The sequence below is a fragment of the Poecilia latipinna genome, unplaced genomic scaffold (genome assembly GCF_001443285.1).
Source record: "Poecilia latipinna isolate Pla-1442-1.1 unplaced genomic scaffold, P_latipinna-1.0 Scaffold3288, whole genome shotgun sequence".
Classification (NCBI taxonomy): Eukaryota; Metazoa; Chordata; class Actinopteri; order Cyprinodontiformes; family Poeciliidae; genus Poecilia; species Poecilia latipinna.
The window spans coordinates 35,481-37,397 of record NW_015115904.1 but is presented as its reverse complement, the minus strand read 5'-3'; the positions used below and the strand labels follow the sequence as shown (position 1 = coordinate 37,397).

Sequence of the window (1,917 nt, the reverse complement as noted above, 5' to 3'; positions counted from 1 at the left end):
ATATATATATATATATATATTCAATAAAGACATTGTAACATCCCTTTACAATGCAGCCTCTTGTGCTACAGCACACACTTTCCGCTCACACACACACACACACTCACAAAATAAGCAGTGGGAGAAGTTATGAGGATTATTACTTCCACGTTGTTGATGGCGGTGAAATATATATATATTTCTGTTTAAATTGAAATTGTGTTGTGGAGCTGTGATTGCATATCCCACATGTAAGGAGGTTTTCTGTTACATGAGTCAAACAATTGGAATACGGTAAAAATACTTTTTTGTCTGTGTTTACATACAAAATTCTCTGAACAGGCAGCTCCTTCAGGAATAACCGTTGTGTCCTCCCCTCCCTGTCCATGACTATCTTCTGGACATGTCCACTCAACTGTCCCCCCCATGATTGTGTCCTACTGGCCCAGAGTGAGACACCGTTTAGAGGTCTAGAACCCAAACACCAGATCAGACCACAGTCAACACTTCTCTAGGAATAGAACTGCTATAAAGTGCAATCCATGTTGGATACAATCTTGGTTTGTTATCTATAGCAACTAGGAAATGTCCGTTGTTCCAGTATGTTATCTTTTTGCATTTTCAGTTTGTTTCTTATGTACGTCTGTCTCTCTGCTCAGGTTTCTCCACCCTCGTTTTGGACCGATTAAGTGCATCCGAACACTCAAGGCTGTGCAGAAAGACGAAGAGCTCACAGTTGCCTATGGTTACGATCATGAGTCGTTGGGGAAAAACGGCCTGGAGGCTCCTGATTGGTACAAACATGAGCTTGAGGTTTTCCAACAAAGATAGGCAGCTCCTGTGAGCCACTGAAAACCCAGAGGAAGACCCCCAAAATCCCCAAGTCCCAAACTGGAGCTGCCACTTCATAAAACTCCTGGAGCACTGCTGTAGCTGCCAACCTTCCAAACTGCTTTGACCAGAGCGACACAAGAACTATGCAAGAAACCAAGTGATCTTAGAGGTCGTTGTTCTGACTGGAAGTGCTGCTTCATCTCATGTTTTAAGATTCACATGTTCATCACTGGTGCTTCTAGACGTCATGGAAACCCGTCGTTTTCATTAGGTCAATTTACACGACTGGACTCTGTTTAGGTGTTTATTGTAGATCTTACCTCCTGCCCAGACTTACATTGCCTTAACATGTCTGTTGACTTGACATGTGAAATATGTTAGTGATTATTGTATTTATTAAAAGTTACGCGAATTATGTTTGTGAAGGACTCAGAAGAAATGTGTGGACTTTCTGCTACACATGAAAGAATTTAGCTTTCAAAATCTGTACACCCCAAATAATGAATCGCCCCAAAATAAACCAAACCATATCCATTCCAATGCTTCTTTTTTCAATTTTCTTTTCTTTCACTGAAACTCATTGTGATTAAGTTTTAAAGTTCCTTTTATTTTTAGCCTGCTGTTCTTTGATTCTTCAGTCTAAAAACAAAAGTAACTTCAAGACTTGAGCCAAAGTATTTCAGGAAAAGAACAAATGGTCCCATATGGTGGTGGTGGCAGCATAGTGGTCTGGTCGCTTTGCTGCTTCCAGATTCTGGATCGTTTGCTAGTTATAGAACCCTCAGTTCTGCTCACAAGAAGAAAATTCTGGAGAATTTTTAGCCATCAGTTTGTGATCTTAAGCTCAAGTGCATTTGGTTATAAAAGGTCACAAAGTTTTTTCAGAAGTAAAATAAAATTTTCAGAAATCTTAAATTATGTTGAAAAATGTCTTTGTTTGGTGTTGGCTAGATTTGCCTCGATGTCAAAGATTTTAAACCATTTCCAAATCATGAACTGTCAGATACCAGCTTTGGTCCCATCAGCTGCACATGTTGTGTGCCGCAATATTTGTACACTAATGGGCTCTTTGCACTTACGGCGTTGACGTTACATCTCCAGGAG

The 1,917-nt window shown here is 40.2% G+C and overlaps 1 protein-coding gene across 1 annotated transcript in view; it reads left to right on the top strand.

Annotated features, from left to right (window-relative positions):
- Nucleotides 1-1,353, top strand: part of setd7 (SET domain containing 7, histone lysine methyltransferase) — a 14,779-nt gene extending 13,426 nt beyond the window's left edge. Inside the window, exon 8 of the mRNA XM_015023369.1 lies at nt 639-1,353. Coding sequence (XP_014878855.1) covers nt 639-810 — 172 coding nt within the window. The 3' untranslated portion in view covers nt 811-1,353. The remainder of the gene's footprint in view (nt 1-638) is intronic.
- Nucleotides 1,354-1,917: the final 564 nt, after the last annotated feature.